The sequence below is a fragment of the Babylonia areolata genome, chromosome 22 (genome assembly GCF_041734735.1).
Source record: "Babylonia areolata isolate BAREFJ2019XMU chromosome 22, ASM4173473v1, whole genome shotgun sequence".
NCBI classification, from domain to species: domain Eukaryota; kingdom Metazoa; phylum Mollusca; class Gastropoda; order Neogastropoda; family Buccinidae; genus Babylonia; species Babylonia areolata.
In genome coordinates, this window is record NC_134897.1 from 15,272,033 (window position 1) to 15,285,967 (window position 13,935).

The window sequence follows — 13,935 nt, forward strand, 5'->3', positions numbered from 1 at the left end:
CAAATTTCGTTTCCACTCCGGAATAAAACCGGCGTTACGAGCGCCATAAGCTATCTATATAATCCACCCACAGGAAATTAAATGAAAGCTCGGAGTTGTGTGAGGGCAAAAGATCCTGTTTCACACCCGTTTTTTGTTTATGTTGTCATCAGATCCACAAGCCTGATCAGCTAGCTAGCTGCCTGCCTTCATGAGTGCCAAGGTCAGGCATCTGTTGCGCCCCGTTTTTCCTTTTTAACAGCAGCAGCGTGTGGTGTAGCGTATATGGCTGTGTTCACACGCTCAAACATCTCCTTGAAAACTGACACTGGATTTGGAGGGGAGGTTTCAGCCTCTGCGCGTGTGGTCAATGAAGAAGAACAATGCGGACAGAATGCGCCCGTTTTGGGGAGGGGGGGGGGGGGGGTGTTGTTTGGTTGGCTGGTTTGTATTTGCATTTGTACTTCATTTTATCACAAAAGAGTTCTCTGTGTGAAATTCGGGCCGCTCTCCCTAGGGAGAGCGCGTCGCTACACTACAGCGCCAACCTTTTTTTTTTTTTTTTTCCTGCGTGCAGTTTTATTTGTTTTTCCTATCGAAGTGTATTTTTCTACAGAATTTTTGCCAGAAACAACCTTTTTGTTGCCGTGGGTTCTTTTACGTGCGCTAAAGAGCATGCTAGCACACGGGACCTTGGTTTATCGTCTCATCCGAATGACTAGCGTCCAGACCACCACTAAAGGTCTAGTAGTGGAGGGGGAGAAAATATCGGCGGCTGAGCCGTGACTGGAAACAGCGCGCTTAAATTCTCTCGCTTCCTATGCGGACGCGTTACCTCTAGGCCATCACTCCACATTTGCATTTGTTATGGTGCCATGATTGACATGCATTTTCGCTGCTGAGAGACAGGAGGAGAGAGGGGGACAGAGAGAGAGAGAGAGAGAGAGAGAGAGAGAGAACGAATGCTTTATCGAGGGTATATATATATGATAGTCGTGTCCGACTATGACCATCAGAACAGCAGAGGAGGCAACTGCTGTTCCGACTATTTGATTATAGTGGAAAGTGTCTTGCCCAAGTTACATCCCCACTCTCTCGGCCAAGAGGGTTTTAGGACAGTCGGCGTTGGGATGGTTCCCAAAGGCCAACTAGCCCACAAGGCTGCAGCACGAAGAGCCAGTGCAATTTTGCCTCCTAGTTTGAGAGTCACAGTCCTTCACAAAAGACTATGCTGTAAATGATTTCCCACTGACTGGAGAAACCATTGATAACACAGCTCTCACTTTGCTGTTGGCCCAAATGTAAACTTATGTCAATCTGTGATATAAGCCGAGTGTTGGGCCTTATCGAGGGTATAAGGATACGCTACAGGCTTCTTTTCAGCAAGCCCTGACAACACCAAAATGTCTCCCTCTCTCCTTCTATCTCTCAGCGGTGAGAGTGCATCAAAACGTGCTTGCATATGTATGTCGTGTGTGTCCGTGAGGACGCTCGTGCATCCTGTATTGAATGTAAAAATGTAAGGTGAATATGTACGTTATTAAAATGACAGACAATGTTTGTGCGTGAACATACACTATGATACGATTAGCTATTTATTTTTTGGTCTCAGATCTACTTGTTTTTAAGCACTAATAATTCCAACAGAACTTTTCTCTCTACCCTCGTTAGCCGCAACTCCCAAGTTCACTCGAATGTGCCTTTGGGCTTTTACGTGTATGACCCTTCTTACCCCGCCATGTAGGGAGCCACACTCCGTTTTCGGGGGGCCAACAGGGTTACACGTCTTACACTTCCAATCCATAAACAGTTTAGCAGCCAATCATCGAAAGTCTATTAGTTTTTTCTTTTCTTTTTTCCCTATTTTCTGCGCGACAGGATGAAAAAAAATTCTTTTTCATCCCAACGTGAAGGCAGCTGTAATTGAGAACGCAGAACAAGTGTAAGAAATAATGAATGGAAGGCAGAATGAAACAGAAAAAAAAACAAGCAAGGAAAGAAAGAAAGACAGACAGATAAAAGAAAGAGAGAGAGAGAGAGAGAGAGAGAGAGACGGGTGAAGGGAGTGAGACATAGAACAACGGGTTCACTCAGTCCCTGAACCGCTGTGTGTGTGTGTGTGTGTGTGTGTGTGTGTGTGTGTGTGTGTGTGTGTGTGTGTGAAGAGAGAGAGAGACTTAGGAGAGTGGGATAAAAAAGAAGGGTGGTGTGATGATCTTCAGTGATGGCGATCCGTGCATGTGTGTGTGTGTGTGTGTGTGCGTGTGTGCGTGTGCGTGCGTGTGTGTGTGTGTGTGTGTGCCCTAAGGGACGTGAGGGGCTAGCAGACCAGGACTCTACAGCTTACTTCCTCCTCCATCATAAACACACACACACACACACACACACACACACACACACACACACAGGCCGAGATGAGGGAAGGGGAACAGGTTTCGAGAAAGTGACCAACGTGCTAATATTAGAGTTCGCGAACGTATAATTAACACACACACACACACACACACACACACACACACACACACATTGGCCAAGATGAGGGAAGGGGAACAGGTACAGAGAAAGTGACTAGCGTGTTAATATTAGAGCTCGCGAACGTATAACTCTCTCTCTCTCTCTCTCTCTCTCTCTCTCTCTCTCTCACACACACACACACACACACACACACACACACACACACACACACACACACGCATACACACACAACACACACACACGCACACACACACACACACACACACACACACACACACACACACACACACACACACACACACAACCTACCACCAGCCTTCCCCACTCATAATTTATAGACATACACACATGCTGAAAGGTATTTGCACGCACACTCAACGTACACACAAACGCGTTCACACACACACACACACACACACACACACACACACACACACACACAGGCAGCGTGCGAGCCCATGCGCGCGCGCGCACACACACACACACACACACACACACACACACACACACGCACTCGTACACGCACACGAGCTGAAGAGAGCAGCGAAAGAAGGGGGAAAGACAAAGAGAGAGACAGACAGACAGACAGAGGGACAGAGCCCCGGTGCCCAAGGCAAGGAGTGCAGAACATTACGTATCGCTGTGTTGGTTCTGTCCACCCCAAGGCACGTGAGCGTTGACACAGCAGCTTTTTGATACATCACTTCTCTGCTGTCTCCTCTCCCTCCTCCTCCTCCCCCTCCTCCTCTCCCTCTTCCTCCTTTTCCACCTCTACCACCTCCTCTCCCTCCTCCTCCTCCACCTCTCCCTCCTCTTCCTCCTCCTCCTTTTCCACCTCTACCACCTCCTCTCCCTCCTCCTCCTCCCCTCTCCCTCTTCCTCCTTTTCACCTCTACCACCTCCTCTCCCTCCTCCTCCTCCTCCTCTCCTCCTCCTCCTTTTCCACCTCTCCCTCCTCCTCTTCCTCCTTTTCCACCTCTCTCTCCTCACCCTCCTCCCCTCCTCCTCCTTTTCCACCTCTCCCTCCTCTTCCTCCTCCTCCTTTTCCACCTCTCCCTCCTCCTCTCCCTCCTCCTCCTTTTCCACCTCTCCCTCCTCCTCTTCCTCCTCCTCCTTTTCCACCTCTCCCTCCTCCTCCTTTTCCACCTCTCCCTCCTCCTCTTCCTCCTCCTCCTTTTCCACCTCTCCCTCCTCCTCCTTTTCCACCTCTCTCTCCTCCTCTCCCTCCTCATCATTTTCGACCTCTTCCTCCTCCTCCCCCTCCTCCTCCTTTTCCACCTCTCCCACCTCCTTCACCTCTTCCTCCTCCTCATCCTCCTCCTCCTTTTCTAACTTTCCCTCCTCCTCCCCCTTTTCCTCCCATCCATCCTCCTCTTTTTTCCACCTTTCCCTCCACCTCTTCTTCCACCTCACACTCTTCCTCTCCATCGTTATCTTCCTCCTCCTCCTCCTCTTCTTCCACCTCTCCCTCCTCTTCTGCCTCCTCCTCCTCCTTTTCGTTTTCCTCCTCCTCCTCCTCTTCCTCCTCCACCCTGTGACGACCCTCTCCCACCCCCTCACTACCTTTTCTTTCCCCCCCTCCCTTACACCCCACCGCTTTCCTTCGTCTTTTTGGAGTCCTCCACATTTTGTGTGCTTCAAAACTTGTGACAGGCATCAAGGAAAAAAAAGGAAAAAAAAAAACGAAAGAAAGAAAGAAGGGAAGAAAAGAAAGAAAGAAGGAAAGAGAGAAGGAAGGAAGGAAAGTGAATAAAGAGACGAAGAAAGAAAACAGGAGTGTGCAGATTGAACCTTGTAATAAGATTAGCCGTTTTCCTCACGGGATAAACTCATCAACAACAAACAACAGAAAATAAATGAATAATTTTTCTTTTTAAATGAGGGGTGGGGGTAGCGAGGTCACAGAGAGAGAGACAGAGAGAGAGAGAGAGAGAGAGAGAGAGAGAGAGAGAGAGAGAGAGAAGGAGACACAGAGACAGAGAGACAGACAGAGACAGAGAGACAGACAGAGACACAGAGAGAGTAGAGAGACAGAGAAGGAGACACAGACCAGAGACAGAGAGACAGACAGAGACACAGACAGAGACAGAGAGACAGACAGAGACACAGAGAGAGTAGAGAGACAGAGAAGGAGACACAGACAGAGACAGAGAGACAGACAGAGACACAGAGAGAGTAGAGAGACAGATAAGGAGACACAGACAGAGAGAGGGGACAGAGACAGAGAGAGACAGAGAAAGAGAGACAATGAGAGACAGAGAGACAGAAAAAGACAGAGACAAACAGAGACAGAGACAGACAGACAGAGACAGAGAAAGAGGGGGACAGAGACACAGGGAGACAGAAAGACAATCAGAGAGACAGAGACAGATAGAGACTGAGGGGGCGGAGGGTACAAACAAAGAGACAGACAAGCCAAGATATATTCGGAAGAGACCCCATGACAGACAGACAAACAGTGAGAGAGAGAGAGAGAGACAGACAGAGAGACAGAGAGAGAGAATGGGGAAACAGAGAAACATAGAGAGAGAGAGGGGGGTAGAGAGACAGAGAGACACACAGACATACAAAAACGGATACAGACATAAGACATAGACAGACGGACGGACAGACAGATGCAGACAGACAGAGAGACCAAGTTCACAGTGATCTGTGCAAGTCACCACGCTGACTCCAGAAGAACAAGCTGTGTTTGTGCACAGCAAACACTTAGTGAGAGGCAACACTCCACTCTTACCTGGGAACCAAACAATTCACTCATCACATGGATTCCTACACTTGACTGGGTATTACCCCCCCCCCCCCCCCCCCACCCCCCCGACCTCACCCCTCTCTCTCTTTCTCTCTCTCTCTCCCTCTGTGTGCATGAGTGCGTGCGTGATTACGTTATCCATATTTCACAAGTGTCCAACAGTACGTACGTCGGATAAAACAGAACCAAAAACACACACACACACGCGCGCGCGCGCGCACACACACACACACTCTCTCTCTCTCTGTCTCTCTCTCTCTCTCACACACACACACACACACACACACACACAATCAATCAATTCAAACTGTGTTTCCATCAGTAGTACAGATCTCACGGAATCTGCAGTGAAGCGACTGGAACAGTAACCGCTGGCCCAAGTCTGAACTTGAACTTTTTTTTTTCTCCTTTAATGAGAGTCTAACAACGTGTGTGGTCGTCGCTAATAACTTGTCTGAGGCTCCGCAATAATATTTGTCTGCACAGCACGGGACTATTTTCCCTGGCGCCGCGGGTGAACTGTCGTAGTACACTGATTTAATCGGATACCTGCAGGCAAGTCTGTTGTCAATAGATGTGCTTTTGTTCTTGTTGTTGTTCCATTTCCAATACCGCTAGTAGGTGGCGACGGTAATGAGCTTGCCTTTGACAAACAATACCCGGCTATAGAAAATGTCCAATCGTTTGTAAGTATAAGCAGCAAACATGCAGAAAAAAAAAGGGCGGAAAACTAGTCCTCTGTGACCTGTATGCAATCGAGGTGAATTTTCTTTAAATTAGCAGTGCTGTTTCTCTTAGATTTATTATGTTATATTTTCTGATACATGTATGCATTTCAGAAATGTTTGTCGGTAAAATTAACTGCATGTATGTAAAACTTCCAAATTGCTAAAATATCGATCACTGAGAAACAGTGATTCATTCATCCATTAAAAAAAAACCCCAGAAATATCCATGACCAATGGCACCAGACACATGAGAAGCGTGGGACCACACAGTCCAAACAGAAAAAAACAGAGAGAAAAACACGTTAGTAATTAACATGGAAATTAATTTGTGCAATCACAGGCTCAAAGTCAAGGTCCAAGGTAATCTGCTGCACGTGTGTTCCTTTCAGGTCTTGTTTACATCTTCTGACTCACACGGCAGGTGTCTGTATCTCTCGGGTCTGACAAATGTATGTATGATAGTCAGTCGTGTTCGGCTGTGACCATCAGGACAGCAGAGGAGGTAACTGCTGTCTCGACTATCTGGGCTGGAATTGGATTATAGCAGAGAGTGTCTTGCCTGAGTTACATCCCCACTCTCTCGGCCAAGAGGGTTTTAGGACAGTCGGCGTTGGGGTGGTTCCCAAAGGCCAACTATCCCGCAAGGCTGCAGCACTAAGAGCCAATGCAATCGCCTCCTAGTTTGTGAGAAATACTCCTTCACAAAAGACTAAGATGTAAATAACTTCCCATTGCAATAGAGAACTCATTGACAACACAGCTCTCACTTTGCTGGTGGCCCAACTGTAAACGTATGCCAGTCTCTGACAAATGCAAAGACTAAGGACAAGAAATGAGAATGTCTGTACTATTGTGCAATCGCTTTGACATATGGTATCTGCAACAGCCTTTCTACCACTGAGCGCTGTACAACCAAGGGAAACCTTTCCTGACAGGGCCATGATGGCGAGGGACTGGGGGGTGGGGGAGGAACCATGGTCAGCTCTGGTGATGTGTCATTGGCTGTCCTGACTCCCAGATCCACTGCACCCTGGATAGACATATAGAGTGACAGAGAGAGAGAGAAACTGAAACTCAAACTCAAACTGAAAAATGTTTTATTGCCATTGACATTACAGTCCTATTGGCATGGGACACATCAGAATAATCGTTTAACACATAAAAACAAACCAAACAGCATGAATATAATATGTATCAAAGTCGCAGCAACAAACCTGCTGCAAGTGTCAGTGTCAGTAGCTCAAGGAGGCGTCACTGCGTTCGGACAAATCCATATACGCTACACCACATCTGCCAAGCAGATGCCTGACCAGCAGCGTAACCCAACGACAATAGAAAACACTTATGTCGAAAACGGCTATACCCACGTTCGACAAACTCACAGCGTGATCAACCTACAGAGAGAGAGAGAGAGAGAGAGAGAGAGAGAGAGAGAGAGAGAGAGAGAGAGAGAGAGAGAGAAAATAATCAATCCAGTCCCAAGAAGCTGAAGAAGCTTAATTAAGAAAGGTTTGACTATGAACCTTCAAAGCTGATTTTCGTGGTGTGGGGTGGGGGGTGGAATTTTAAATCTCTCATTAATGCTCATGTAGGTCTTGTTTTGTTTTTTTTTCTTAAAAGACAGGTGAGTGTGCACAGCAAGCGGTGTTGGTTTTCACACTGAAGGGCTGATGAGGTCTGAAAATGAGGACTGAAATGCCCCCATCCCCAGCCACCCTACCTCAAAAAAATAAATAAATAAACAGAACCTCCCATATCACTGACCCGTGTGTTATCCTGTGTCAACAGACTCCGGCAGTCGGCTACGCACACACAATGGACTACAACGTCAGCGCCACCGCCATGAACCACACCCTGAACCACACCCTGAACCACACCATGAACCACACGGCGATCAACAGCAGCAGCCCGGCAGAGGACGTGACCCTCAACGTGTTCGAGCGCTACACGGTCAGTCAGCTGGTGGAGACATTCGCCCCTGCCGCCGCCTGGGCCGAGCGCGTGGTGCCGCCCATATGGTACTTCGTCGGCTTCTTCGGCAACCCCGTGTCGGCCTACGTCTGGCTGGGGGCCCGCATGCGGCGCAACAACTCGTCGGCGGTGTACCTGGGTCTGCTGGCCGTGTCCGACCTGGTCTTCCTCTTCCTGCACCTGCTGCACACGCTGCACGTGACGTGGGGCCGTGACGTGTACAACGCGCCCGGGGGCTGCGAGGCCTTCATGTTCTTCTTCTACATCCCGCAGTACCTGTCCGTGGTGCTGGTGGCCGCCTTCACCGTGGAGCGCTACGTGGCCGTGTGCCACCCCTTCCTGAAGGAGAAGTGGTGCACGGAGCGCCGCGCCTTCCTGGCTGTCGGGGCCTGCACCGGGCTGTCCGCCGCGCTCTCCACGGCGCAGCTCTACATCTGGACCTTCTTCCCGACCCTCAACATCTGCAACACGCGGCCCCAGGCGGCGGAGGGCGGGGACGCCAGCTTCTGGAACGTCTGGACCTGGGTGGTGGACATGCTGCTCTTCGCCCTCCTCCCCTTGGTCGTCCTCCTCTTCAACGCGCTCGTGCTGCGCGAGATCGTGCGCCTGTCCCGGAACGGGATCATCTCGCGGCAGGTGTCCCGCGGGGGAGGGGGAGGAGGGGGCGACGGGGGAGGAGGGGGGAGCGGCGGCACCACGGCCTCCACCCTGACCCTGCTGTGCGTGTCCTTCTTCCTGATCGTCACCCAGCTGGCCGCCACGCTGGTCAACACGCTGCAGTCCGCCTACCCGCCCGGCCCGCACCTCCTCACAGACCTCCAGCTGGGGACCGACGCCACCTGGCGGGCGTTCTTCACCTACCTGGACTGCCGCAAGGTGCTGGAGACCCTCTGCCTCTCGCACTACTCCTGCTACTTCTTCGTCTACTGCCTCACCGGCAAGCACTTCCGGCGCGAGGTGCGCCACCTGCTGACGTGCCAAGGGAGGCTATCGTGTGGCAGCCGGAGGGGCCGCAGGGGAGAAAGGTACTCCATGGTGTCCAGCAACGGGCACTCCCTCAACACCACTAACTGCACCATGGCCTTCACCACCTCCATCTGAACACACTGACCGACCGACACGTCAACTCACTGATACACATGTGAACACACTGGCTGACACGTCAACACACTGACACATTTGTGAACCCACTGACACACGTATGAACACATTGACACACATGTGAACACACTGAGACCCACGTGTCAACACAATGAAACACATGTGAACACGGTGACAAATATGTGAAGACAGTGACTGACATGTTGACACACTGATTGACACGTGAACACGCCGACATGTATATGAAGACACTGACATACTAGAAGATAGCGACTTACACGTGAAGACAATGACATACACGTAAAGACAGGGACTGACATGTGAAGACAGTGATTTACACGTGAAGATAGTGACTTGCATGTGAGGACAGTGACTTGCACCTCAAGACAGTGACTGTCATGTGAAGACAGCGACTTGCACGTGAAGACAGTGATTTACACGTGAAGACAGCGACTTACACGTTAAGACATTGACTGACGTGCGAACACACTGACTGACACGTGAACACGCCGACATGTATGTGAAGACACTGACAAATGTGAAGACAGCTACTTACATGTGAAGACAATGACATACACGTAAAGACAGGGACTTAAATGTGAAGACAGTGACTGGCACGTGAACACGATGACTAAATGACTTACACTCGAAGACAGTGACTTACGCGTGAAGATAGTAACCTACATGTACATGTGAAGACAGTAACTTACAGGTGAAGACAGTGACTTACTTGTAAAAATAGTAGCTTACACATGAAGACTGTAATTTACACGTGAAGATACTGACTTTCACATGAAGACAATGATTTACACGTGAAGGTGCTGACTTACACATGAAGACAGTGATTTACACGTGAAGATACTGACTTTCACATGAAGACAGTGATTTACACGTGAAGATGCTGACTTTCACATGAAGACAGTGATTTACACGTGAAGATGCTGACTTACACATGACGACAGTGATTTACACGTGAAGATGCTGACTTACACATGAAGACAGTAACTTACACGTGAAGATACTGACTTACACATGAAGACAGTTACTTACACGTGAAGATGCTGACTTACACATGAAGACAGTTACTTACACGTGAAGATGCTGACTTACACAAGAAGACAGTAACTTACACGTGAAGATGCTGACTTACACATGAAGACAGTAACTTACACGTGAAGATGCTGACTTACACATGAAGACAGTAACTTACACGTGAAGATGCTGACTTACACATGAAGACAGTAACTTACACGTGAAGATACTGACTTACACATCAAGACAGTGACTGACTTGCGAAGACATTCACTGACATGTGAAGGAAGTGACTAACACCTCAAGACAGTGACTTATATGTGAAGACAGTCACAGACACATAAAGGCAGTCACTGACACAGACACATAAAGACAGTCATTGACACATAAAGACAGTCACTGACACAGACACATAAAGACAGTCACTGACACAGACACATAAAGACAGTCATTGACACATAAAGACAGTCACTGACACAGACAAAGACAGTCACTGACACATAAAGAAAGTCATAGACAGTCACTGACACATAAAGACAGTCACTGACACAAAGACAGTCACTGACACATAAAGACAGTCACTGACACATAAAGACAGTCACTGACACAGACAAAGACAGTCACTGACACATAAAGAAAGTCATAGACAGTCACTGACACATAAAGACAGTCACTGACACAAAGACAGTCACTGACACATAAAGACAGTCACAGTCACTGACACATAAAGACAGTCACTGACACAGACACATAAAGACAGTCACTGACACATAAAGACACTCACTGACACATAAAGACAGTCACAGTCACTGACACACAAAGACAGTCACTGACACATAAAGGCAGTGACTTACACGTGAAGACAGTGATTCATATGCGAAGACAGCGACTTACGTGAAGACAGTGACTAACACGACGTGAAGACAGTGACTGACATGTGAAGACAGTGACTGACACGACGTGAAGACAGCGACTTACGTGAAGACAGTAACTGACACGACGTGAAGACAGTGACTGACATGTGAAGACAGTCACTGACACGACGTGAAGACAGCGACTTACGTGAAGACAGTAACTGACACGACGTGAAGACAGTGACTGACATGTGAAGACAGTCACTGACACGACGTGAAGACAGAGCACTGACACGTGAAGACAGAGCACTGACATGACAAGACACACTAATTGTTCCAGGGTGACATTTCTCATGGAGGAGTGGAGAGGTGTACGTCTGTGTCAAGGTCCCCCCTCACCGCACAGCGTCAGCTTCAAACCGCTGACGTGCTCGTGTAAGTCGCGTCATCTGACACCCACGGAGGATGAACAGAGCATCATGTCTGTTCCCTGTGAACATGTCTGTGAGCTCACGTGATCCCCGTTGGCAGCGTCGCGTGGTTCTTTCCACGTCACAACACAGCCTGCAAAGCCCAAAACCTTTCTCTGAAACTCTCCTGATAATGGGAAAGGGAGCTGGCGTGTGTTTGAAAACGACGTGGGTATGTCGAGTGCTGTTACAGAGATCTGGTCTCAGCTGCGGACAGTGAGGGTTTTTTTTTGTGAGTCCAGATACTCTCACTATATATCACCCGATAGCACGTGCGTAGATTATAGTGACGTTGGTTTCCTGGTGAATATGCCAGTTATGTCCACGCTTTGATCACTATGAAAACAGTTACCACGAACAAAAAAGGATTCACTGGCCACAGTGGCACAAGTTGTGTGCTTTGGCTATTGTTTTCCTCTCAGAACGACTCTGATTTTTAGACTACTGTTGAGTCGCATTCTGGTGACTCTTTTTCTATACTGTGATGCGATGGAAGAAACCTTTTTTTTTTTGTCATTTCTTCTGTTGATGTGAACACGGTTGAATCAGGACTGTGGTTAACAACACTGCACCGTGTGGAGACGCTGTTCTCGCTGCTCAAACAACAAGACAACATCACTTCGTTGATGGAGAAGCATGGTGTGTTGCTGTTCTGCTCTCTTTTCTCCACTCCGAAACACACTGAACACGATTTCACACACGATCACCACTAACCGAGGTGTCAAGCTCTGCAGCGGATTTCCCCTATGGCCGACAACAGAAACCTTGACATTTGCTTGAACTGGTAAAGAGGTCAATGTCGTCTCTTCTGGTTTCAGTGATACTTTAACTCACTCAATACGGCCAGTCCTCTCTTCTCCTCTACACAGATCCCTCGGATGTCCAGTGGGTGTCTGAATGACCCAACCTTTAACTTCCGTCGTCAGAATTGTGGTATTCTTTGTCAACATTCACGTCTTCAGTATAAGAGCCTTCCGCTTGCAATATTTTGATGATGGTAATTGGGCTGAAACGCTGTTAACGTCGTCTCTTTCGCCGTTCGTATGGAAAGAGTTAAAGCAAGCATCACCACTGTGACTGATGTTACGCGGGGCAGTTGTGCCAGTCATGAACAGGATGCAAGGAGTCACCCGTTCTCCATACCGTAAGGCGCGGGACAGAGGCATTGCTGAGAACCTGGCCGTCAAACCATGGATGTGTATAATATACAAATGAAACATAGATATACAGACACAACCCAAACATGGGTGTATAAAATACACGTGAAGCAAACTGACTTTGCACAACGGGTTATATGAATACGGTGTTTAACATCGACGGCATGCACATCAGTATATCTTCACCAGTTTCAGAATTCCAGAGTGATTTCCTGGTTGGACAAGATCGGTAAGACACGACGACCAATACAAACAGTTTAGGGGAATATTGCTTTCAGTATCGGCATCATGGAGACATTTGATACGAGGATATATTTAGAAATATTTAAACCATATACAGAAGCAATTCAATGTTACCATCGTGCAATATCTCGATGCATATGATAATGATAAATTAGTACTGTTGAGTACGTATGGGTAGGGCCTGCACTTGTATAGAATATCGGTGACATGTTTGGTTCCGTAATTAAAGTAAAAAGCATCAGGTTCAAACACACTGACGTCAATGTTTATGTCTTTGTTCACGTCGTTATATTATTTGTTCTAACCTGCATTGTTGTAACGCTATGGATCATTCCGTAGATTATCGATACAAAATGTATGTTGCAGAAAATTAAAGGTTTAGAAAACACAATATACATACATTATAAGAATACATACAACTTCGTTCAACATGCAAACCAAATATTCGCATGATTACCAGTGTGTGCGAAAGAAAGCCAGGTAAAACGACCAAGAGCACATCACTCTCCACAAACTGACGCCCCCGCGCAGCGTAGAGAGACGCTTTTCGTGGACACAACGACACACACAGACACAGGACCAGGAATCTTCCCACACAAACAGCACCACGACACAGACAGACAGACAGACACAGGACCAGGAATCTTCCCACACAAACAGCACCACGACACAGACAGACATACAGACACAGGACCAGGAATCTTCCCACACAAACAGCACCACGACACAGACATACAGACAGACACAGAATCAGGACTCTTCCCACACAAACAGCACCACGACACAGACAGACAGACAGACACAGGACCAGGAATCTTCCCACACAAACAGCACTACGACACAGACATACAGACAGACACAGGACCAGGAATCTTCCCACACAAACAGCACCACGACACAGACAGACAGACAGACAGACACAGGACCAGGAATCTTCCCACACAAACAGCACTACGACACAGACAGACAGACAGACAGACACAGGACCAGGAATCTTCCCACACAAACAGCACCACGACACAGACAGACAGACAGACAGACACAGGACCAGGAATCTTCCCACACAAACAGCACTACGACACAGACAGACAGACAGACAGACAGACACAGGACCAGGAATCTTCCCACACAAACAGCACCACGACACAGACAGACAGACAGACAGACACAGGA

At 48.2% G+C, this 13,935-nt stretch overlaps 1 protein-coding gene across 2 annotated transcripts in view; it reads left to right on the forward strand.

Annotated features, from left to right (window-relative positions):
* LOC143297030 (uncharacterized) overlaps nt 1-12,185 on the forward strand; it is a 58,030-nt gene extending 45,845 nt beyond the window's left edge. Inside the window, exons 2-3 of one of the 2 annotated variants that reach the window (XM_076609185.1) lie at nt 7,723-8,930; nt 11,233-12,185. In XM_076609185.1, the coding sequence (XP_076465300.1) occupies nt 7,750-8,930; nt 11,233-11,410 (1,359 nt within the window). In that variant the 5' untranslated portion in view covers nt 7,723-7,749 and the 3' untranslated portion in view covers nt 11,411-12,185. Of the gene's footprint in view, nt 1-7,722; nt 9,952-11,232 lie in introns of those variants that run through there. The other variant, XM_076609186.1, reaches the window with a different exon arrangement.
* The last annotated feature ends 1,750 nt before the right edge of the window (nt 12,186-13,935 follow it).